Source organism: Narcine bancroftii, chromosome 11 (assembly GCF_036971445.1).
Source record: "Narcine bancroftii isolate sNarBan1 chromosome 11, sNarBan1.hap1, whole genome shotgun sequence".
Classification (NCBI taxonomy): Eukaryota; Metazoa; Chordata; class Chondrichthyes; order Torpediniformes; family Narcinidae; genus Narcine; species Narcine bancroftii.
This window is the reverse complement of record NC_091479.1, coordinates 91,765,468-91,788,435: the sequence shown is the minus strand read 5'-3', so window position 1 is coordinate 91,788,435 and position 22,968 is coordinate 91,765,468. Positions and strand designations below refer to the sequence as shown.

Genomic DNA, 22,968 nt, shown 5'->3' with positions numbered 1-22,968 from the left:
ATCTATATTAATGATCTAGTTGATAATGTGGCTAATTGGATCAGCAAGGTTGCAGATGATACTAGGATTGGAGGCATAGTGGAGAGCAAAAAAGGTTTTTCAAAGCTTGCAATGGGATCTGGACCAGCTGGAAAAATGGGCTGAAAAATGGCAGATGGAATTTAATGCAGACAAGTTTGAAGTGTTCCAATTTGGAAGGTCAAATCAAAAAAAGACATGCACGGTAAATGGTAGGGCACTGAGGAACAGAGGGATCTTGGAGTACAGATTCATAATTCCCTAAAAGTGGTATCACAGGTGGAAAGGGTTGTGAAGAGAGCTTTTTGCATATTGGCCTTCATAAATCAAAGCATCGAGTTTAGGAGTGGGGATGTTATGTTAAAGTTGAATGAGACATTGGTGAGGCCAAATTTGGAGTATCATGTGGAGTTTTGTTCACTTAACTTCGAGAAGGATATCAATAAGATAGAAAGAGTGCAGAGAAGATTTACTAAGATGTTGTCCGGACTTCAGGAACTAAGTCACAGGGAAAGGTTAAACAGATTAGGACTTTATTCTCTGGAGCATAGAAGAATGAAGGGAGATTTGATAATTTAAAATTATGAGGGGGATAGACAGCATAAATGTAGGTAGGCTTTTTTCCACTAAGTGACATACAAACCAGAAGATACGAGTTAAGGATGAAAGGGGAGAAGTTTAGGGGAGGGACTTCTTCACATTGAGAGTGGTGGGTGTGTGGCACAAGCTGCCAACTGAAGTGGTGAAGGCAAGCTAAATTTGGACAGGTACATGGATGGGAGAGATATGGAGGGCTATGGACTGGGTGCAGCTTAGTGGGACTAGACAAAAAAATGGTTCAGCGCAGATTACAATGACCTGTTTCGGTGCTGTAATGTTCTATGGTTCCAGGTGTACCCTATTTAACTATTTTAGATAAGGCGTTGCTTTTCCAGAACAATTTTCTAGCAATTATAAATGGTAGCAATTTATATAAAAGTCTACTTCTTCAAATGTTCATCAACCTGTTGAGCTTTATTATTCCTTCAGAAGATTGCAATTGCTGTTCCTTATAAATTGCTGGGGAATTAATGAAGATTAGTGTTGGTAAGTAAAGGAATCAATTTCATTAATCAACAATACTGTGAAGTTTCGCTTTCTTTGTGTGTGAAAATAGTATCTAATGGAATAGTTCCCAGTTGTATTTTCACACTGCAAACCAACTCTTAGTGAAAGGCTTCACTTTGTAAGAAAAAGGTTAATTTTATCCATTTGTCACTGAAAGTCATCTGAAAACAGACAAGCTGCAAAAATATGCAGTGTATCATTTCCTTTCTTTATGTCAGTAAAGCACTTACTCCAATCTGCCCTTCAGAGCTTCACGCAAGGTCACTCAGCTCAAATACGCACGTTTTAAAAAAAATGCCTTAGCACACTCAACATTCAAGTTAAATTAGGCACAGAGGGATACAGAATTACTGCATGATGCTGCAGCTTTTTAAGTGGATTTGAAAGTCTGCCTCATTGAAATCTTAGCCTTCAAATCCTCACCCTCTTTTTATTTTAAGGAATATACTTATTTTTACCTCAAATTGTTTCAGACAACAGAATCCATAGTGGCGTAAGAGCCTGCGAGGAAAAAAAAACTAACCTGAGCATGTGGGCTGCGTTGAAGACCACGTCAAACTCGGTGCTGTCCAGATCAGCTGATTTCTCTGCCATCTCAGCAGCTTCCATCAGGCGAGATTCTTCCAACAAAAACTGACCTATGAGAAAATACAAAATGTAATTATTTCTTCGGAACAGCAAACTGAACTATTTCTCAATTATCGGTCCATCTACCTTGGACCTAAATATAGCAGAGTCTACTTAGGCAGGAGCCCTCTTTTATCCTGTTTACATTATCAGTACATCATTCCACAAAAGTCTGATGTATGAAGTTCAAATCCCATTCCAGGAACAAACACGATTCCCTCTACTGATCTTTCTTGGAGGCAGTGCTGCACTCAGAGAAGTTGCATTTCAGTGAGGTTAAACCAAAACCATACCTGTACTCTCATGCGGCATTTAAACTCCAATGGCACTGCTTGGAGAATGTGCAAGGAAATAAAAAGTGGAATGTCTAATACTTATCCTTCCCTCAACACCATGCACCACCTTGCAGCTTATATGATCTTGCTGTATTCACATTGATAGATGCATTCATTACAAAGAGTTTGGGGAATAAAGAGTTCATTTCAATCCAGTGTGTTTTACAAACCCTTGTACATTCTTTTTTTTAAAGTGAGGCACCTGGACAAAAGGCTCTTTATTCATATGGAAAATGTTGTTCACATACTTTCTCCACTGTTTTTAATGGATCTACTGATGAAGATGTAGAAGTTGACAAGCAGAAGCCCCAAGGATCACAAAGTAAGACTACTAAACAATTAAAATTTGTATAACTTCCTTGTTATGAATGCATTTGCATTTTAATCTCCAGATCATCTTACTTATTTCCATTACAACTTTGCAAGTTCAGTATCTTTATTTACTCTCAATGTGAATGCCAAAAATATATAGACCAAGGCTTTGTTTTTGCATCCCATACAATTTAGCTTTTAAGAAAAATATTGATGTAAATTAAAATCAGACCAATGGTTCTCATCCTCTTCCTCTCTCCACACCCCCCCCCCCCCCCCACCAACTCACATACCACTTTAAGTAATCCGTTACTAATCACAAAGCACCTATGACATCGGTTCTCCACGGTTACTTAAGGTAGTATGTGAGTGGAATAAAGGTTGAGAACCACCGACTTAGAGGAAGGATTGCAAAGTGTCCCAAAATGCATTTGAGGATTATAGTGATCTCAGTGAAGGTATCTCACACATTGCTGTTGGGTACAGCAACCATGAAAGTACAGTGGTCTATTTCCTACAGCAAAATGGTGTGTAAAAAAAAAACTACGAGAGAAACTCAAACAGCATCTGTGGAAGCAAAGCAATAGTAGACGTTTTGGGTCAAAACCTTGCATCAGGAGATCATTTATAGCTGCACCATTTATGTTACATTCAGTAAAGTTTCTGATCAAAAGTGAACCTGAAGCATGAGGAGGCCCTGGCCAAATATGGTTGAATTTTAAACTTGATTCTCTCTCACATGAGATGACTGTTACCTTGGACTTATTTGGTGTGAATTTTATGTGGCACACATGCATGCTTCCCAGATCTCGCCACATGCAGGATTTAATCAGAGAATGGAATGAAAAATCTCAGATGATATGCCATGCAGACTTAAAAGGGAGAAGCATTGTTTTTCCAGGGGAAACATTAAATCAATTTCCTATTCATAAAGTATCCCATGAGGCCAATTTAAATCACACTGGGAGAGTTCTTCCTGGTTTCCTAACATAGTCATGCGATTAAAATGAATTAACATAGTCATTATTTCATGCTCTTTTGTGAAGGTTTACCATGTGCAAATTAGTCATTGCGTTTCTGGCATTAAAGAGTGACTACATTATTCATTGCCTGCAACCACACTGGGGTATAGAGCTCATACAAGGTAGCATTATAATAAAGGAGTATTCTTTTTTTATGTATGTTTCTGAATAACTTAAAATATTCAGGTCCTAAAATTTCATGGGACATCAACAGAAAGATATCCTAAGTGCCATTCATCAAAAAATATCCTTTCTCTGTTATTTCAGTTGATATAACACTTGGAACAATTATTTGATATTCAACATTAATGATACTTCTGAGAGAAGAGAAGCCACAAAATGTCATGGTTATGAATTAAGAAAGTGTTCCATCATGTTGCAGATTTATGAAGTAGTATCATTAAGTAAATGACTACTTAGTGGTGCCAAGTTTTCTTTTAAACTCACAAGCTCTAAATCTGATGGCACACATCCTCAATATTTTGTTCCTGAAATGGCTGCGCCCAAATAGTTTACAACCATAGATAGAGATGAAAGTTTCAGAGATTCTGCCAGAAATTTCTGAGATTCTGTTTAAATAATAATCAGAGATTTATTCCAAATTAGAAAAATTTTAAACAAATAGGTTCTTCATTTTGACTTTCCCAGCTGAATTTGAGATTGTGTGGCATGCTGTATGTCCTTCATTCCAACTCTATCCAATCTATAAACACACATGTGATCTTTGGAATTTTGATGGATATTGGTAGTATTAAAAATAAACTGAAAGGCTCTACTTCATTATTTTTATTATAATTTAAGGGTAAGTGGCTTTATTATTTCATGTCGGATTCCTGACCCTGGGCCATGTGCCAATTGTGGCTCAAAATCCTTATCCTGAACCAGTTGCTAACCAACATACAGGAGTTGCCCAAATGTTATCTGATTCTGTTGCTATGCAGCCCAATAAACCCGAAAACAGAGCCCCAACAGAATGTGGGGGGGAGAGGGTGGGGGGACCAATGGAGGGAGGGGTCAACACTCTGGTTTACCATTTACACATGGCGAAAACATCAGCATGCCAAATGTTCTCAGCTGCATACATTTAAAGAGGAACAGCTCTATCACATTAAACAGAGCCCAGAACTATAACCTGCTTTAAATTTATTTACATGCCCGAGGCACTGCTGAAGAAAATGAAGTCATGATCAGATGGTTATGAAACTTGCTCCTTTTAATATTACTTTTATTTGATTTGAACAACAGGATCTTAACATAATATCCCAATATTACCAAAGGAACGTCAGTAAAGCAATAATTAACCAACACTTAATCAATGGCCCATATCTCTGTAGCATAAGTTGAAGTAAGTTATTTTAATCATGTGTGGTTTATAGGGAGGATTTGAGTCATTTGTACTGTGCAAAGTTTAGTCACGAATGTTGCTGAACAGATATCATTCTGTTAATGAACTATTAACAGAGTGGCATCTCCCACCAAATCCCTCTCAATGACAACATTTGCACCACTTTCAAACAGAAGTTGGAAGTGGATGATCCACCTTCACAATCCATATGTTGGAAGGGCCAATTACACAATTAATTAAAAAGAACTCACCATAATGCATGTAGCAATTTCCTTTACTCGGATCTAACTGGATAGAACGTAAGAAATACTTCTCAGCTTCATCTTTCCTGCCCTTTGAATCAATAACAAAATATTAATTTAGAAAATGGCTTAAGCATCTCACTGCTCTCAATTTAAACAAACAAGCAGCAAAATAAATAGCTTGGTAAATCTTACCTTATTTCACATGAATGAATGTATTTTATTTCTTTTTAAAATATTTTATTGAAATTTACAATTATACAAAATTAAACCATACAGTTATATTTTAAGATACAATTAAAGAGAAAAAAAGACCCTTTGCAAGGTTAGGATAAAAAAACCTAACATGTGGATCTCAAGTGATGACAACTCGGAAACCGAGAACACAGCATTGAAGTTTAGATCAGTCTTAAAACTTTAGATTATGATAATGCTCTATAAAAGGACTCCATGCTTTTAAGAAATTGGTATTTGAATCTTTAATTGCATAAATATTTTTTTTCTAAACTTAAACAGGACATAATATCATTTAACTATTGTGTACATGTAGATATATTTGCCTAAAGAAATCTCTTGGTGCCTGCCACATTGACCACCGCCAGTGGTCAGATAACGCCTCAAACCGTGCATCTTGGCGCCTCACAGTTTGGCGGGCAGCAACCTCCTTTGAAGAAGACCGCAGAGCCCACCTCACTGACAAAAGGCAAAGGAGGAAAAACCCAACACCCAACCCCAACCAACAAATTTTCCCTTGCAACCGCTGCAATCGTGTCTGCCTGTCCCGCATCGGACTTGTCAGCCACAAACGAGCCTGCAGCTGACGTGGACTTTTTACCCCCTCCATAAATCTTCGTCCGCGAAGCCAAGCCAAAGACATGTAGATGGAGTGCTATCCTTCTATTTGATCAATATTGCATGTCTCGTTATCAATTAAGTAAAAGATAAAATTTGGTTTTGGGATGAAGTCAATAGAACATCATCAGATAATCCAAACAGAGCAATTAAAGGGCATAACCTTGAGAATCACCGATACTGTGTGAACAGTATCTTTCCAAAAATTTTCTAGACTAAGACAAAACCAAAACATGTGAACCAAGGAAGCATCCACAATATGTTTTGAATGTATAATGCATTAAATAACTTTTGGAGCAATCTTCAATTTCTATTATGCAAGTTACTATTTTAACTTTTGCATACACAAACTGCATGATTGCTGAATGAATATATCCATCTGACAAAGTAACCATTTTTAATTCCTTTCCTTGTCACAAGCCAACCTGACTTGGAAGTATATTACCCCTCCTTCACAGTATTGTGACTCCTTCTAAATCTTGGAACTCCATCCATACCAGACCTTTATCAGGAGGTTTGCACCAGTTAAAGAGGTGGCTGAATGCCACTTTTGCAAGGGTAATTAGGAATGGGAAATAACTGCCTGCTTTGCCAAATATGCCCATCCAAAAATTAATTAAATGAGAAGCCAAACATTTGCTTCAGTTGTTTTAATCCTGCAGCAGGCGTGCTCAAGGCTAGTATAATGTGTTTCTGATCCTCGATCTCTGAGATATGACAGATGATACTTGCAGTTGTCGTGAATGGAATATATTAAATGAGAACACATGTTCAAAACCTATCAGAAAAAAACAATATCCACATTGCTCCAACTAATATGAATATTTCATCATCCAGCAAGTCCAAGATCATCCTGTTATTTTAAGACAGTTGTTTGCTTCAATATAAATTAAATTGAAGTTGATGTTTTCTACCAGCCAGCTAAAATGTTTCTGGGAAGAAGTCATCTACCATGAGAAAACTACTTGTTAAATAAAGGAAATGAACAAAGTTATACATTTCAAACTTCATGTAAAATAATTAAGCTTTGTTTTATATTAAAAGGGCATTATCTAGAATCTTGTTAGCTATGTCTGGTAATTATAGAGTAGCCATTCTCAATTTATTTTTGGTTATGGGTCCCTTAGGACACTGCTCAAAGTTTCCCTGTGAAACAGTTAAGTTGAGTTGGTTTCTACCTACCGACTACATATAAAAACAAAAAAAATTATATGATTTCAGTCAGTGGCCACTCTTAAATGTGCTGTGGCCCCCCAGGTGGAGGGAGGAGGGTGGATGGTGGTGCGGGGGTGGGGGGGAGGGGGACATGGCCCCTGTTGAGAATGGCTGTTCTAGAGGAAGATATTCTCATAGGGAAAAAAAACTGTGGACTTCAGAGACTTAATGCGTCTCAAGTTCCCATTACATTCTACTAAGGCAAGTTTGGCTGTGATACCTCAGCAGTGCACAAGGGAAATCACTTCTAAGACCTCACGCAAAGATAGAAGTGGCAGAGATTGTGAGACAACATACTTGGAGATTCATAGTCTGATTCTAAGTCATAGTCACAGAGATACTGCATGGAAATTGGCCATTCGGCTCACCATATCCATGCTGACCTGTGGGCACTCATCTATATTAATCCCGACGTCTGACCCTTGGCCTACAAATGACTAGATGATTCAAGTGCTCATCTAGATACTTTGAAAATGCTCTTCGTGATTCTGCTCTTTTTACTCACCATTTTCTGGCTGAAAAAGGTACCTCTCTAATTCCTTCAAAATATCTTATCCTCCACTCTAAATCTATGTTCTCTTATATTATTCATCACTTAGCAGGGAAAAAAAATTCCTGTCGACTACCCTATATTTGGGTATACCCTTCATAATTTTTTTGTACAAAAATCATGTCCCCACTTAACCTCCTCCATTCCTGGGAAACCAGACTCTGCTCTACAAACTCGGCCCATCACTGAAACATTCCATCTTTTTGGTGACTGGAGACGCAAGACTGCAGGTGTTGAGACCCGAAACAAAAATATTAAAACAAACTGCTGGGGAAACTCAGCAGGTGTAGCAGCATTAGAAGTAGAATGGAAATTGCTCAGGGTCTGAGTCAAACCCCCTTCATCAAGTCTTGCTGAAGAGCTTTGACCCAAAACATAAATGGTATCGTTTCTTCCTGCCCCGATGTTGCTTGACCTGCCGAGTCCCTCCAGCAATTATTTTTAAAAAACACTCTGGTGAATCTTTCTCATACTCTCTCTAGTGTTATTACATCCATCCTATGATGTTAATATAGTTTTAACAAACTTTTTCTTACTGTGTTGCATTATTTGCATAATTTATAATGGATCTGAACATCTTAGAAGTTTAAAAGCTGGTAAAGAACTTCAGACTTTAATAGACAGACATCACCCTCACCTCCTGCACCCTCTGCCCTGCTACCTTTGTCTTCAATTAAAGGACATAATTGGGCATTCCAGAGAGGGGACTCAGCTCCACACTCACTGCTAATGCCTTTTAGTCACCTGCTCTTTGCTGGCTGAATTACAGGAGCCTGAAGTCGAGCACTCAGTGCCACAAGCCCAGGTTCTTCCACTTTGCTATTAGATTCCCGATGGACATAGAACCACACATACACTACCTCACTTAGTCTTTTTTTCCCATTTTCTTGCACTATTTTTATTTATTTTGAAATGTGGCTTATAGAAATGTTTGCACTGTGATACTGTCACAAAACAACAATTTTTGTGCTATATTCATGACCATAAACGCTGGTTCTGATTCTAATCCCGATTAGGGCGTTCGGGACCCTCCACATCCAACCTTTCGGGGTGGTGGCTCTAGGCAGTGAATTGAGACCAGTAAAATCCAGCACAACGTGCTTTTAGGAATGGTGTCCTCCATCTTCCATACTAGTGAAGCTGCTGTAACATTATGGACTGTCTCAATGTCATTGTGAGCTGGAACCAGGGAAACATGAGGAGAAAAATCATTTCCCTAAACCTTCTACCCATTTTAACATTAAACTAAGCCACCATTTGGTGGGTAGTAAGATACAGATAGCAAACAATAGAGATTGTTGATGATGTATGAGAAACACAGTGTGCATTATGTGTTTTAATCAACTTATTTTAATTCCATAATCATTTTAACTTTGCAAAGTATATCATCTTTAAAATATTGCATGATATATAAATCCTGATCGTTAAATGATTAGTTGACAAGTATTTACTTAATACTGTACTGTGTGGTGTGATACTTGTTTCAATGTTATATTGTTAAATAAGCCCAACTGCATCATACTGATGGATTTCCCTTACCAGATTATTATTTATTTTATACAGTGTTGCTATAAACAGACTCAATTATACAACTGGCACATACAATCATAAGTCTGCATTAAACAGAACTTGACAGATAGTTAAGAATAAGCACATACATGGTGCACCGACAACGTAAAGTGAAAATGGCACAATCCTTTCCATTTTAAAAGATTACTTTCTTGCTTCACAACAGAATGTGAAGCTCCACTAGAACTCTTTTGGTGCAGGCAGTGGGGCTTACAGCCCACAATGAATATATGTTCTCTCATCTTACAGAACTTCAGAATATTCTTTAAACCTTCAAACTTTTGACAAAACTTTTGTTACGTTTGTCTTTGGATTTATATTCAAGAGAACGTAAATGAAACCGACTTCATTACGTTGAAGCCTTGGTCCAGGATGCTGCCTTGAGTGCAATGCCTATTGCTGCAATAATCCAGATTCAAATCTAAATTAATTTATTTGTATAATTACACAGACTCTACTCAAAACATGTATCTTTGGGTTATTGTTATATTTCAGAGCAATAAAGAAACAAGTTTTTTTTAAGTCTGTGTAACTTGCACAGGAAACAGTGAATTAAGCCTGAAATGAGTCAGAGCCAAACCAAAATAATAAACTTGGCAATGAGGTCATATCTTTGGTTGGCTAGTTCTGCTCAAATGTTATTGTTCCTCATTGTTATACTAGAACCCAATAATACTCTATTAGTTTTCAGACAAGGGGTCCTGCCTACCCTCTCAGGTGGTGTAAAAGATCCCTCAGCATCATTCAAAGGGAGTTCTCTTGGTGGCTGGCCAAACAGTTAGGCCTCTTGCAACACCAAAAACAGATGATCATACTACTTGTTTTATTGTTGATTTCAGAACATAGTTTCAAATTGTCTACCTCATTTCTTACATCGTTGAAAGCCTATCTTCAAAGTATTTACTGGCTGTAAGTGCTTTGGGATATCCTGATGCTTGGAAGGCATGTTTTTTTTCTCTTCCATTATTCTCAGGATTATTATTATTATTTTTTTTTAATATCCTAGCCACATTTATTTTCCTGGCGAGGTGATTTTCCAGTTATAATTCTGTCAGCAAATCTGGTCATGCTGTCTACATTTACAGTCACAAGTTCCTTGGAAAGATTGCAAGAGTCAAGATGGATTTATGAAAATGAAATAATGTTTGATTAATTTATTAGAATTCTTGTGGCTGATAGGAGTCCAGAATCAATGGTCATATTCAGAATAAGGGAAAGGGCCCTGAAAACTGAAGAGAAATTTCTTCTTTCAGAGGGAGGCGAGTATTTGGAATTCTCTACCCTGGAGACAGTGGCAGTTCAGACATTGAGTTCATTCAAAACAAAGATCAATAGATTTCTGGATAGTAAAGAAATTAAGGAATGTGGAAATTGTCCAATGAAAATGGAGCAAAGGATCATCAATGAGCTATTAAATGGTGGAGCATGTTTGAAGAGCTCTCAACTCTCACGTGAGGCTCAAGACTCTGCCTTTATTTTTGGAATAAAATCTTCCTGCAAATATTGTTCTGCTGTTTATAGAGCAGCCCAATTAGCGTAGCGGCTAGCACAATATGATTACAGCACCAGGGGCCAAGGTTCAAATCTGGCCCTGTCGGTAAGGAGCTTGTACGATATTCCTGTGAATGCGTGGATTTCATCCAGGTGTTCCAGTTTCCTCCCATCCTCCAAGACATACGGGGCTTGTGGGCTGGATGGGCCTGTTATGAAGCTATATGTCTAAATTTAAAATGACATCAAATAAAACAGGAAGAAGGACATGATCACTTTATTCCTCTAAAGTGCATGTGCCATTGGTTAAAGATGGAATTATACTGGTAAAGAAGTCTGAGAGACAAGATGCTTTTGTTCAATTTCCTGAGGTAAGATAGAACCAAAAAGAGAGGTAAAACCATGTATGAAGGGTTTATTATGATAGTTTTTGCACATCTTGAGAAAGTTCACAATTAAATTACATTCAAGGAATTATCTTAAGCACTTATGTAATCCGAATACACGGAGAAATGATCTAACAGATGTTGAGACCAAACATATGAGAAATATGAAAAAGAAATGGACAACATATATAAAGTAATCATGAAGGTGCCTGGTTACAGTGGAAACAAATGTCCACTTCTGAAAAGAACAATCACATTTGAAAGATAAATAAGTCTTCCATATACAGAACAATACCAAAGGTAAATATTTGGGATGGTCAACCACCATGAGATGAATTATGACAAAAAGAATGAAATGGGGTCAATGACCAGTTCAAAGAATGCCTGTGGGTAGTTTAACTTTCACCAATAATATCTGAGACCGCCAGCACTGTGCCACTTCTACAATACCTTCCAGCTGGTATTCGTACAGCTAAGACATTTAAGTCCCTTAAAAATTTTAGGCACTGTTCACCTGAAGACAAATGGAATTTAATATAACTATTCTTTTCACGCAGCCTATTTTCTTGCTGCTAATTTGAATGCTTCCAGATAAATTTGGAACCTGCTTTGTTGATAAACCTGTTACACTGTTAAAAATTTAAATGCAAAACTTAGTGCTGGAGTACAGTTGCAGGAATTATAACTTTTGAAAAGGACTTGCATTGAAATTACGACCTCTTATTTATGTTGTGGCGGCACACTCGCTCATGGTGAACCGGCCTGGCTTGTAACGCCACGTAGCAGGGCAGCCCTGGGAAGATGGCGCCATCAGGGGGGGGTTTCTTCCTCGGTTAAACCTCCCGCACAACGCGTGACCCAGGCAGCGTGGTGGCGTTATCACGCACGTGGTGACTGAACCAACGCTGCCCTTAAAGGGGCTCGTGCCAGATTCAAATAAAACAGTCGTTAACGACCCTCAACGTGGTGGCTGCGCTTCTTACACTGCTCACGTCGCCGCGATGTAAGGCTAGCATCTTAATTTCCAGAGCTACAGAGTTGCCAATTAAATTCAAAGCATATGCCCTGGTAAAAATAGGCCTTACAACCATATTGTATCAAATTCTTTTGATCTTTGGGCCCATGTGATCATGAAGACTGTAAAATGGGCAATACTGTGATATCTTCTACCACATGGAAGAACAATAGTGGGAATAATGCCCTTACTGTGGGCATTACTGAGTTGTACACTGAGTTGCTAACACGGCCTGCAACATACAGTCACCAGACTTCACTCCATCAAGGACATTCACACGAGAAGGTTTCTTAAAAAGGCAGAAGCTATTCTCAAAGTTCCCCACCACCCAGGCCAAACTCTCTTCACTCTGCTACCATCGGGAAGGAGGTACAGGAGCCGAAGCGGCTCAAGAACAGCTTCTTCCCCACTCCCATCAGATTCCGGAATAATCAATGAACCAAAGACACTGCCTTACATTTCCTGCGTTATTATTTTAATATTTTTAATAGTAAAGTTGTAAGATGGTTCATAATATGAATGTTCGCTCTATGGCGCTACTGCAATAACAAACTAATTTCATGACTTGTTCATGACAATAAATTCTGATTCATATGTGATTTATAGTCAACAATTGATCCACATTTGCAACTACAATTAGTAGTTCTTATTTATGTAGAAAAATGTGGTTCTCTGTTATTCATACATATTCCGGAAGCAACATTAGCATATCTTAAATAGAAAACCATCTGACTCGAAAGGTTTCAAAATGTTAAGACATTTATAATTTCTGCATAAGTAATGAAGTTGAGATCTAGGATCTTAAGATCTGCTTTCAAAGACCTTTTTCCCAGATGTACAAACTCAAGGGACAAGTTGCATAAAACAGCATTAATGCTCAACTCACAGTGAGAGCCAGAAGTTTTCCATAAGTGAGGTGGGCAGGGATATGGTCAGGCTTGGATCGCAAGGACTCCAAGTACCAATGCTCAGCCTCTGACAGTTTGTTCAGTCTCATATAGGCTTCACCTGTTGGGCCAGACAGAGATCAACAGTTGGTACAATATGTCCCTTTAATGATACTCTCTCATAATACAATCATAGCAAAGAAAATCAAGCGCATCTAACTTCAGTATTGTGTTATAATATGACAGATTAACAAATAGGTGGGTTCCTCACAAAGCAATAGTCTAGTGTGAAGTACTTTGATGTCCATTTTGAGTAATGACCTTTTGAAACATAACAAGGCTGACTAGAAGTAGAAATGAAGCATGTCCACCAACGAGACAACTCCTTCAAAGCACCATTCAGCCTTAGGTTAATATATTGCAACAGGCTGACGTCCTCAGAAAAACCATCAATCTAACATCACATTCCTGAAAAAAAAAACAATGCAGCCCTGAATGAGGAGACAACTATGAAGGTTTCTTGGGGCTTGGCTGCAACTTAAAAGGGCACGTTTAAATCGAAAGACACAATGTTTGTTTTTAGGCCGAGGGATTGTTTGAGCTATATTTACTGCCCTCCATATAGTTTTTAATGATATGTCTGTCTGTAACAAGGGAGGCATTAGTCACAGACTATTTTAAAATATTACCTTTTTTCACATATTTCTTTCAAAAGAAATTGAACAGCTTAAGATAAATTATGTTTTCCTACAATAATATTTTCCCCTTGGACAAGAGGTTTTCATAATCCTTCAGCAAGTGATAGTCTAAGAAAGCTTTGTGGCATGATAATAAATTTACAATATGACTCGCCTCATCTGGCAACTGTAACAAACTCATTCTGTTCGTTGCACTCAAACCAAATAGTAATGTGCCTGTACTGGTACTTGCACCAGTTCAATATAGATTTTGGTTGCTTTTTAACAAGCAATTTCACTGTGTGGTACTTTGACTAATATAAAAAGAATTGTTTTTTTTTTCCTCACTGCCTAATAAGCCGCACATGTTGTGCTCCACATCACAATTTTAATATTACCTTATTGTGTCTCAGATTTTGATCTTAATTGAGAGATTCATCAGTTTAAAATTTTTCTTGAGGTTATTGGCCGGAGCCACTTCGACAAGATGATATGGCTACACTGAGCTAGCTAAGTCAGAAAAGATGCTTTGCAGCAACTGGATTAGAGCCTAAGCTTTGAAAGTAGAGATCATGGTGAAGTTAAAAGGGGCTGCAATTATTTTTTAAAAATGAATAGTTTCATACAATGCTTATAATCATAGTGGAGAATGTGGGTAGGGGCAAAGAGAAAGAAAACCTCTCTGAAGTAGGGGGGAGAGCAAATATAGTTAAGCTGCCTCTGGAATGGATCAATGGCATTTTCCAGATCAAGTGTTCAATGTTCATTGATGAAGATAACTGCAAGAGATTCATTCCCATGACAGGATGACTCAAAGCGTTATGCAGTCACGTTACTATGCCTTCAAAGTAATGAACTTGGACAGCTGAGTAAAACTTGCTGGCACTGCATTGCTAATTTAGCATTATTGACTAGAGATGAATTATTAGTCATATTTGCTTCAGTGCATGTGACACATATTGCAAGACCAAAAATGACATACTAACCCATCATGTTATACAAACTCTGTGGTGCAAACTGTTTTGGCATCTTCTGTATTGCTTCCTTATAGACAATTAGTGCATCCTGCAAACAAGAAAGGAAAAAAACCCCATAAAAATGATCAAACGCATACATAAACACACACACACACACACACACACACACACACACACACACACACACACACACACACACACACACACACACATGCTGTTGCACAATAAAGTGGCTTAAAGTTTTTTTCAAAGGCTAAAACTAAGACTTCAATACAAAAGCAGGGCTTAAGGACAATGTGATAGAAATATATAAAATCAGAAGTCAAGGTAGGGTAGATCAGTGATTCTCAACCTTTTTTCCCCCCACTCGCCTATCACTTTAACTATTCCCTATGCCATAGGTACTCTGTGATTAGTAAGGGATTGCTGAAGGTGGTATGTGGGTGGAAAGAAAACGTTTGAAAACCACTGTTTTAATCGTACCTCATTGACTTGTTATGTGCACGGTTTTGTAATTCCAAAGGAAATGGGCCAATGACAATTTTTTTCAAGCTAAATATTTCAGTAACAATTGGGTCTATAGCAGTGATTCTCAATCTTTCCTTCCCACTCGCACACCATCTTAAGCAATCCCTTACTAATCACAGGACATATGGCATAGGGATTACTTAATGTAGTATGTGAGTGGAAAGAAAATGGTTGAGAACTACTGGGGTAGTTTCCCCCAGGATCACACATTAAATACTAGAGGGCACTGGTTTAAGATGAGAGGGTTAAAGTTTAAAGGAGATTTACGTTAAAGAATATCTCAAGAGGGTTTCTATCCAATGAAAGATTTTTGAACTGTCGACACAACTTCAATGCAGAAAACCTGGTGTCAAGCAAGCACTTTCAGTAACATGATGTCAACCAGGTGGCCTGTTACTTTAAATTATTGATTCAGGAACACAGGTCCAAATCCTGGTGCTATCAAATCTGCATTTCCACACTAGGCCACGGAACTATTGGAAACCTTGAAGGAGAAAGGCAATATGGACTCCATTGGTGTTACACTGGTGTGACATCTTAGATATTTGTGCTCTAGTTGCAGGAATTGAAGCTTCCGACTCAGAAGTGAGAGTACAATCCACTGAGCCAGAATTGACCCTATTACACATCTAACATAAATTGTTTTAGTATGTGAGCATGACCGGGAATTGTTTTTCCAGACACCACCACAGTAGGTTGACTATCATTGAAGCTATAAGCCAACAAGACTGCAAGGAAGTCAGTGGTTTTCCACAGTTCCAAATAAACAGCTGATTCATGACCAATCTGGAGCCATTGGGAGATGGCTAACATCCTGGTGTTGACACATATCCTTAATTTTTGCCAGCTTTTTTTTGGAAGAATCAGCAGAGACGTGAATGTCAATAAAGGAAGCTGTGAAAATTGATCTCTTAAAAGTTAGTCTGAAAGGCAGAATCACTGCCCAATTTAGAGAGAGGTTGTGAATTTACACTCAGTAAAATGTCTACTGAAGAGGTTTCCGTCTTGATATACAAAGAGAAGTTGACTTTCATGAAGGAACGAGAGACAACTCATGACACCAATAACTAAGGTAGGTTTTATCTTTCGATAGGAAATGGAATAGTGGATAATCAATGACCAAACATTAGAAATCTGCCATAAAAGTTATGGAAACTTGGTGCAATATAAATGGAGGATTTTGAGTGCTTAAGTAGGGAAATCTTGGTGCTGTGTCATTACACACAAAACAAAATGCTAGCAGTTCAAGCTAATGAGGTGAGTCACAATTTATGGGCTATTTTGCTTGTGTATTATTTTGCTCTGTTTACAGCTCAAGGAGCTCGTACTGGAACTTTATAAATCACTGGTTAGCTCCCACGCAGAAGTAATGTAGACAATTCTGGGTGCAATACTTCATAGAAGACATAAACAATTAAAATTGTGTGAAGGATGTGTAGTAGGATGTGACTAGGGATTAGGGATTTATGCTTTGGCAAGAGATTAGAAAGTTGAGCCTGTTCTCAGAGATGATTCAGTAGTTATCTAAAACAGAATGAGATAAGGAAATATGTGGGTAAACAATCAGCAATCAATGCCATCCAAGAGAAAGCAGCCCACTCTATTAAATCTATCTAACACCTTGCTCATTCATTCCCTCCCACACCAGCATAAACGAGCTGCAGTGTGCTCCAACTACTAAATTCAATGGAGTGTCCTCCAGACTGTTCCAATTGCAGCTGCCAAATCCCATTTCCAAGAAGAATGAGGGTGGCGGGTGCTCCAGCTATTGATTCCTCTCCGAGTCTCCAATCGTCCAGACCTAGAAACATACCAAGAGTCCTTCATCATCGCTGGGTCCATATCGCAGAAATCCCTCTCCATCTGCACCATCCAAGGGAGTTAACTTCACCTGAAAAACCACAGTGGTTCACGAAAGTGGCTCACAGGCAAGGTCAATTAGGATGGGCAAGAAATATTGGCTTTGCCAGTGGTTCTCAAGCCACAAAAAAATTAATTTTAAAAACAAGGGAGGTTGAAAGTAAATGCCAAAAATAAAGTGTAGCTAAGGAAAAGGTTGCATTCCAAGAGCTGTGTGGATTAGAAGGCACTATCCAAAAATGTAGCAGGAGCTGATTTAGTAAAGAAATTGAAATGGAGACAGTCAAGTAATTGTGGAATTTGGATGGTTACAGCAAAAAGCTGGGAAAATTGTACACTCACAAACTTCACAGAACCAAGAGGGCAAATTGCAAATTGGGCAGATGCACGTATACGAAGGGTTGATGAGAATATGGACCAAATGCAAGCAAATGGGACAAGCATCAGAATGGTCAGCATGGACAAGTGGGGCCGAAGAACCTGGTCGGTGCTGCATAACTCTAGGATTCCATGTCACCGACACGATTTGCTTTCATATGTAAAATAGCCCTTTCCCATCAATTAACAAAATATTTGAGATAAACTTTCTCTGTTTTCTTTTGCCCACTTAATAATTACTTCAGTTTAAAGATATTTGTGGTACATTCAGCAAGCATATCTCCTTCTAGTCCATTGCCCCTGGAACTGAAAAGACTCAGGAGAATTCAGTGGTGTATTTAACTTGTGATGGATTGTTTAAAGATATTTTTGTGGGATTATCCAGATAAGCTTGAGAGCTTGGTTTAAAATAGGGATGCTGCTGAAAGATGAGATGCAGACATCACATATCACACGAGAGAAATTAGCCACAGCTACTTACTAAAATGATTCCAGGAATGAGGAATTTCAGTTAAACGGAGAAACTGAAGTTGTTCTACTTTGAGAAACGTTTGAGAGGAGCCGTTCTAGAAGTGTGCAAGGTCTTGATGGATTTATATGGGCGACAGAGAGCAGCTTTTCCAATCAATGGGTGGTTTAAGGATCAGGGGCACAGATTCACAGTGAGAGGACAAGTGGACATCAAGGAGCACACATAGAAGCAGACCCTTCACCCCACGAAGCTGGTGCTGAACAGGATGTCAAATTTAACAAAAACTCTTCTGCTTGCACATGATACATATCCCTCTATTCCCTGCATATTCAGATGTCATATCTACTTCATCATTACTCCGGTCACCCCTTCCAATAGCGTAGAATAGGAATACCCATTCATTGGGACTTCTGAGGAACAATGGACAACTTTCAATGAGATTTTTTCACATTTTCCTCATGAAATTATATTCTTTTTAAAGGCAAGGACAGTTAGAGTGGGAAGAGCCGCCTTTGGAAAACTAATGAAGTGCATACAAAGTCACAAAAACTAGTGGCAAAATCGAAGAATGGGAAAATGTTTAAAAAAAAACCACTAAGCAGTCAGTAAAGGAAGGGAATATAAAGTCCATGATCAGTTAACACAAGCATGGCCGCTTTTGGAGATCTATTGTCCTGGATCCCCAGATCCCTCAGCACATCAATGCTTTTAAGAATCCTGCCATTAACTGTACACTTTCACCTTACATTTGACCTTGCAAAGTGCAGCACTGACACTTGCTCAGATTAAAGTCAATCTGCCGTTTCTCTGCCCACATGACATCTGTAACTGGTCTATATCCTTTGGTAGCCCTCTACACTGTCCACAATTCAAGCCATTTTTACGCCATCTATAAACTTAATTGATCCATCCATATGCTTGTACTTCTTTAAAAAAAATAGTTGTTTCCCCTCCACCAACATCAACTCAGCCCTTACCTGCATCTCCTTCATTTCCCGTACATCTGCCCTGTCCCACTCTAGTCCTAGACTCAACAAAAACAGGATTTTTCTTATCCTCACCTACCAGCCTTCGCATCCAACATATTATCCTACTCAATTTCCGTCACCTACAACATGAACTCACCATCAGACACATCTTCCTCCCTCTGTCTTCTGTAGCAACCACTCCCTCTGTGACTCCTTCATTCTACTAATCATTCCCTTGACACCTTCCCTTCTGGCCACAGTAAGTGCCACTCTTGCGCCTGCACCTCCTCCCTCACCACTATTTGGGGCCCCAAACAGTCCTTCCAATTGAAGCAACACCACATGAATTAGTGGGAGTTATCTACTGCATTCAGTGCTCCCATTGTGGCCACGACATTGGAAAGACTGGGCTCAGGCTGGGAGATTGCTTTGTTGAGCACCTTCGCTCCATCTGCATCAATGACAGGGATCTCCCAGTGGCCCCACTCACCCACCGACATATCTGTCCATGACCTTGTGCACTGCCAATCCAAGGCAATCTAAGTTGGAGGAGCAACACCTTAATATTTTGTCTTGGCACTCTCCAACTGGATGGCATTAACATCGTCTTCTTCTGCTAGCCCACTTCTCCCTCTCTCCCCATCCCTTTGTCTCCTTTCCTCCAGCTCTCTACCCCCTTTCCTCTTCATTCATGGAGCTTTCACTCCTTCCTTGTTTTCTCTTGTGCCCTCGCTCCTTCATGCACTTATTACCTCTTGTGTGGGCAGATGCTTCTCCCCACCCCACCATTTTATTCTGGTGCCTGTTTGCATTTTGCTCATACCTTGATGAATGGCTCAAGCCCAAAACATTGGTTGTGTATCTTTATCTTGGCTAAATAAGGTACACTGTTTGACCTGCTGAGTTTCTCCCGCATTGTATAAATGACTTGGATAAATAATTAAAGACACAAACAAAAGTCTCAATAGAAATAAATGCGGAACATATCTGGTCACAGACTGCCAGCCAGAAGAACACCTTCTACCAGTAGTACCCTCTGTCTTTTATGGTCAAGCCAATTCAGAATCCAAACTATCGATTTTCAATTGATCCAATGCACCATTATGTTCTGGAATAGCCTACCATGACAGACCTCATCAAATGTCTCACTAGAATCTATATACACCACATCCACTGTCCTACACTTATCAACGGCCTTTGTCACCCTCTCATAAAACCCAAATTTGTACGACTTGACCTGACCTGAACAAATCCATGCTAACTGCCTTCCCAAATGTGTGTAAATCCAATCCCTAAATATCCTCTCCAATTGCTTTCTTACCACTGAGTTGAGATTCTCCAATCCATAATTTCCTGGAATATCCCTATTACTTTTCTTGAATGAAGTACAACATTGGCTACTTTCCACTCCTCTTGAATCCCACCCAAGGATGCAAAGATCTCTGTCAAGGCCCCACCCTAGCAATATCCTCTCTTGCACTGTCAATAACCTGAGACACATCCCTTCAATTACGCCCAAATGACCTCCAACTGCCAGTACGTTTCGAACGGTGGGAGGAAACCAGAGCCCCCGGGGAAAAAAAAACTCACGCAGATACGGGGAGAACATACTAACTCCTTACAGAAAGCACAGGATTCGAACCCCACTCCCAATCACTGGCCCTGTAACAGTGTTGTGATAACCGTGTCATCCAAAAATCCAGACTGCTGGGGGATTGGGTCAATCTGGATTTTCCAGATTCTCGGGCAGTACTTTTGAAATTCAGATTTAAGGAGGTACAGGTAAATTCTGATAGTTTATTCGTTATTAAGTACCGCATATTTAATTTATCAAAACAAGCAGTTTTAAAGAAAAATAAAGTGGTCCCTTGTTGCCACTATGTATCTATGGTGCTTAAACTTGCACATAAAAGCCCACTAAATTTAAAATGTTTGAGAGCTTTCAAAATAAAAGTTCGGATTTTCAGGTGTCTGGATTCTCATGTGTCCTGATTTTTGGACTTCTACTGTAAATACACCTCAGCCCATCATTCACCGTGTTTACTTACCTATCCTTTCCTTTCAGACTTACTTGCCATAACACCTTCCATCCCCTCAATTTCTCCACTTGCTGCCCCTGCTGCTCTGCTGTCGACAAACATTATTGGGGAAATGTGACAAAAATATTTTTGCACGCAGTGGTTAGAATTTGGAACTCTACCTGCAAAAATGATAACAGAGTCATTGGATGCTATCACATGTGATTTGGATTGGAATGGAAGAAAATAACTGGTACAGAAAGAGAATAGAACCTACAGTGTTAGTCTCCAAGGAAATAACATTGGGTCAGCCTTTGTTAACCTCACAAAAGCCTTCAGCTTCATTAACTCAAAACATTAGTGTGGCGATTAGCACCCTACTAATTCAGCACCAACGACCTGGGTTCAAATCCAGAGCTGTCTGTCAGATTCTCCCTATGTCCTCATAGATTTCCTTTTGGTGCTCTGGTTTTCTCCCTCCTTCCAAAGATATAAGGGTCAGTGGATTAATTGGTCTCATGGATGTTATTCATCAGTAAAGGGCTCATAGGCTGAAAGGGCCAGTTAGTGTATTATATGTTTAAATTAAAATTATGGAGAATCCTCAAAAGTAGTTGACCCAGAATTTCGTCTGCATTCTCTACCTGTTACAGAATGATAAGCAAGGAATGATCCTAATCAACAGGGCTCCTCCTGATCCAATCCAAATGCAGGTTGGCTCAACATGGCTGTGAAATCACTCCAGCTTCCCTCACAATCTTCCTCATTATAACACAGGACCTTGTCCTAAACAAGCTCTTCATTGGCATGGAGCTAATGAACAAGAATGGAAAACTGTTGAATATTCCCTCCATTCTGGAGCCAAAGTCACTTCAATTTCAGTCCTTGAACTGCATTATGCAGATGATGTTTGACCAAATGTACTCATGGGAGTTAAATTCACTGAAGCTGAGAGAATGGGCCTCAGATCAGCATTCATAAGACAAAAAGATTTCCACAAAGGCATCCCAGGTGCACCACACTATCCCTGACAATAAAGATCCATGATTAGATTCTGGACAACATGGATCATTTTCTATATCCCACAAAGGCATACATCAATGACAAAAAAAACCCCACCACTTCTATTACATTAGCCTTTGGCTCTCCAAGAATAGACTGAAGTTAGGGTTAGTTCAACACTATTATTAGTGCCATTGTGACCTGGGTTTGTAAGGAGTTTGCACATTCTCGTTTCCTCCTGCTGTCTAAAAACGTACAGAGTTTGCAGGTTAATTAGTGTATTTGGGTAGCATGGGTTCATGGGCCTGAATGACCTTCTACCATGCTATATCTCTGAACCTAATTTTGGACTTCAGATCATGGTCTATTGAGGACCTTCAACCCCAGCCCTCCTAGATGTGACCTAGGCTTCCTTCCAAAGACAGCTCAGAGCACTGGAGAGATACAACCAATGCTATTGCTACAGGTGCTACAACAAGTATAATAATTGTCAGCTTCCTCACTCAAATAATATCCACAATTGCACTCAGTCAAATCTGATAAGGAGGTGGGATTGTTTTGCATGCAACACCAAACACCCAAACCAGGAATTCCACTCCAAATTCTTTCATGACAAGTTACTATGAAAAGAACAGAGGAAATAATTGAAGCATTTTCTTCAAGCCTTCTTGGAAAATTGTACAGCATATTCGTCAACTCATCGGACTCCCCACCTCCTGACCAAGCAAAATAAGCAGGCAAAGGAACAGGTGCCTCAATGGTCACAAGCAAAAGTCAAGTGAAAATGCAGAACAACTCAAGCAAAGCATCCAACAGGTTTTCAACAAGGTCCCACATTAGAATTAGTTACAAAGTGAAAGCATGTGGGACTTAAGGAAATATCATGTTGCAGAGAGTGAGCTGGATCAGACAGGAAACATGAAGCCGGAATAAACAGATCCTTGTCATTCACAATACATATTAATGATCTGGATAAAGGACTTAAATGTAATATCTCCAGGTTATCTACATAGGTAGATAGGATAGTCAGCTGCAGAAAGGGTGAAACTTTTTTTGTTAAAGACATACAACATGGAAACAGGCCAATTGCTTCCAATTGACCTACAATCCCTCCC

At 39.1% G+C, this 22,968-nt stretch overlaps 1 protein-coding gene and 1 long non-coding RNA gene across 3 annotated transcripts in view; one reads left to right on the top strand and one right to left on the bottom strand.

Moving 5' to 3' along the window:
- The window catches only part of LOC138746137 (protein O-mannosyl-transferase TMTC2-like), a 135,940-nt gene that overhangs the window by 20,790 nt on the left and 92,182 nt on the right, over positions 1–22,968 (bottom strand). The window contains exons 7-10 of one of the 2 annotated variants that reach the window (XM_069904034.1): positions 14,637–14,715; positions 12,973–13,094; positions 5,018–5,099; positions 1,649–1,763 (exon numbers count right to left, since the gene is read on the bottom strand). In XM_069904034.1, coding sequence (XP_069760135.1) covers positions 1,649–1,763; positions 5,018–5,099; positions 12,973–13,094; positions 14,637–14,715 — 398 coding nt within the window. Of the gene's footprint in view, positions 1–1,648; positions 1,764–5,017; positions 5,100–12,972; positions 13,095–14,636; positions 14,716–22,968 lie in introns of those variants that run through there. The other variant, XR_011346719.1, reaches the window with a different exon arrangement.
- LOC138746138 (uncharacterized) overlaps positions 16,036–22,968 on the top strand; it is a 34,729-nt gene continuing 27,796 nt past the window's right edge. The window contains exon 1 of the long non-coding RNA XR_011346720.1: positions 16,036–16,227. This is a non-coding gene — a long non-coding RNA (uncharacterized lncRNA). The remainder of the gene's footprint in view (positions 16,228–22,968) is intronic.